Source organism: Sphaeroforma arctica, assembly GCF_001186125.1.
Source record: "Sphaeroforma arctica JP610 unplaced genomic scaffold supercont1.213, whole genome shotgun sequence".
NCBI lineage: Eukaryota > Ichthyosporea > Ichthyophonida > Sphaeroforma > Sphaeroforma arctica.
The window spans coordinates 96,354-97,923 of NW_014040345.1; the positions used below are offsets into that span (position 1 = coordinate 96,354).

Consider the following 1,570-nt stretch of genomic DNA (forward strand, 5'->3'; position numbering starts at 1 on the left):
ATATATATATAGTGACGAACGCAACTAGTTTGGCAACGAGTTTGAAATACGCATGTGAATGTATTTGCGGAGATCAGTTTGTTGTAGTCATATTGTGAAAGGCTGTGATTGTCGTACTGTACGTTGTATTTCGACAAACTGTCGTTAAAGTATTTCCCTTTGTAAAGTCAAGTACGCTGGCGTTTTTGCCGGCCATTGATACTTTTGGGTTCTCATATATTTCATGTACTGTTTCCAATTATTTATGCATGTCTAACTTCAAGTTCAATTGTTTACATTCGGGATTATACATACCCATATATTTATCATAGTTTATACTATATTTGGAGAGATTTATAACGTGCTAAGCTTTACGTATTCGAGGAACGTAAGTGTATCTATGTGCGTAGATTATTATTCTGTATCGCGAGCAGTGATAGCTGTCATAGTTGTGCTGATCGTTGCACTGTTTAAGCTGTAAAAATATTGTCAAGTACTATTGCGTGCTTTAGACAACACTTTCCAAGTACAAACAACATGCTCGTGTGCCAGGAATTTCAACAGGGTGCTTGCACTGACCTTTGTTTCGTTTATGTGTAATACAGAGTCTTAAATAAGCTCACAGTAGACAACAAGGACAGACTTATCGACCAATTGCTGGAAGTCGGCCTCTTTAACATTGAAATCCTACAAGGCTTGGTACATCTGGTGAGTGGCTTGCCAACCGCATTTGCGATTCCGTTTGCCGCGTACTCGAGCACAAAGTATTGCCTCACTCGCATTTACTATTGCCTTTCCCATTCAATCGAGTGCGTCCTACCTGCAGGCGTGCGTATTTGTATATTTGCACACGCTGTACTGGCCCCTGACTTGTGCACGGATTCTCTATTTGTCAGTCGCGGGTGCTGTTGGGGTACTAACAGGCCTTGTGAATGGTGCATCCATTGTTGTCACAGATCTTTGCCAAAGCATGCGACGAACCACACTTCAGTCCGCTTTATGCGGACATTTGCGTCGAGCTCGCGAAGAAGGTTCCCAACTTCGATGTTTCCGATAGATCCGGGCCGGTATGTCATGAGCTATTATAACGCAATGTGGGTTTACCATTTCTCGAACCATTATCATCTGAGGCGATATGAATAATTTACCTTTTTGTATGGGATAATCCCACTTCTCGACCCTTGTTCATCTTTATTTTCCCAAGGACCAGTACACGTGGCTTTCAAAAACCACTTACACACCACATACCCCTGATATACGCCACAGACCTTCAAGCGATTGATTGTGAAGCGATGCGAGGAGAAGTTCTCGCGGCGGGCGGGCAATCTGAGTGAATTCGCAAAGAAAAAGGCCAATGGCGCACTCAGCGCTCAGGATGAGGAACGCCTGTTCTTGGTCAAGCGCAAGATGCTGGGCAACATCAAGTTCATTGGCGAACTGGGCAAGCAGCGTATGATCTCAGAGAAAATCTTACATCAGTGCATCACGCAGCTCTTGGCCAAGGTACTGTATGTGTGTCTACACATGCACACTTACACCATGTAGGTGTACTAAACACACTCACACGCACGCACACACACACACACATATA

The 1,570-nt window shown here is 43.8% G+C and overlaps 1 protein-coding gene across 1 annotated transcript in view; it reads left to right on the top strand.

Annotated features, from left to right (window-relative positions):
• Window positions 1-583: 583 nt before the first annotated feature.
• Window positions 584-1,570, top strand: part of SARC_03986 (hypothetical protein) — a 9,137-nt gene continuing 8,150 nt past the window's right edge. Inside the window, exons 1-3 of the mRNA XM_014302237.1 lie at window positions 584-687; window positions 936-1,046; window positions 1,246-1,482. Of these exons, the coding sequence (XP_014157712.1) occupies window positions 1,387-1,482 (96 nt within the window). The 5' untranslated portion in view covers window positions 584-687; window positions 936-1,046; window positions 1,246-1,386. The remainder of the gene's footprint in view (window positions 688-935; window positions 1,047-1,245; window positions 1,483-1,570) is intronic.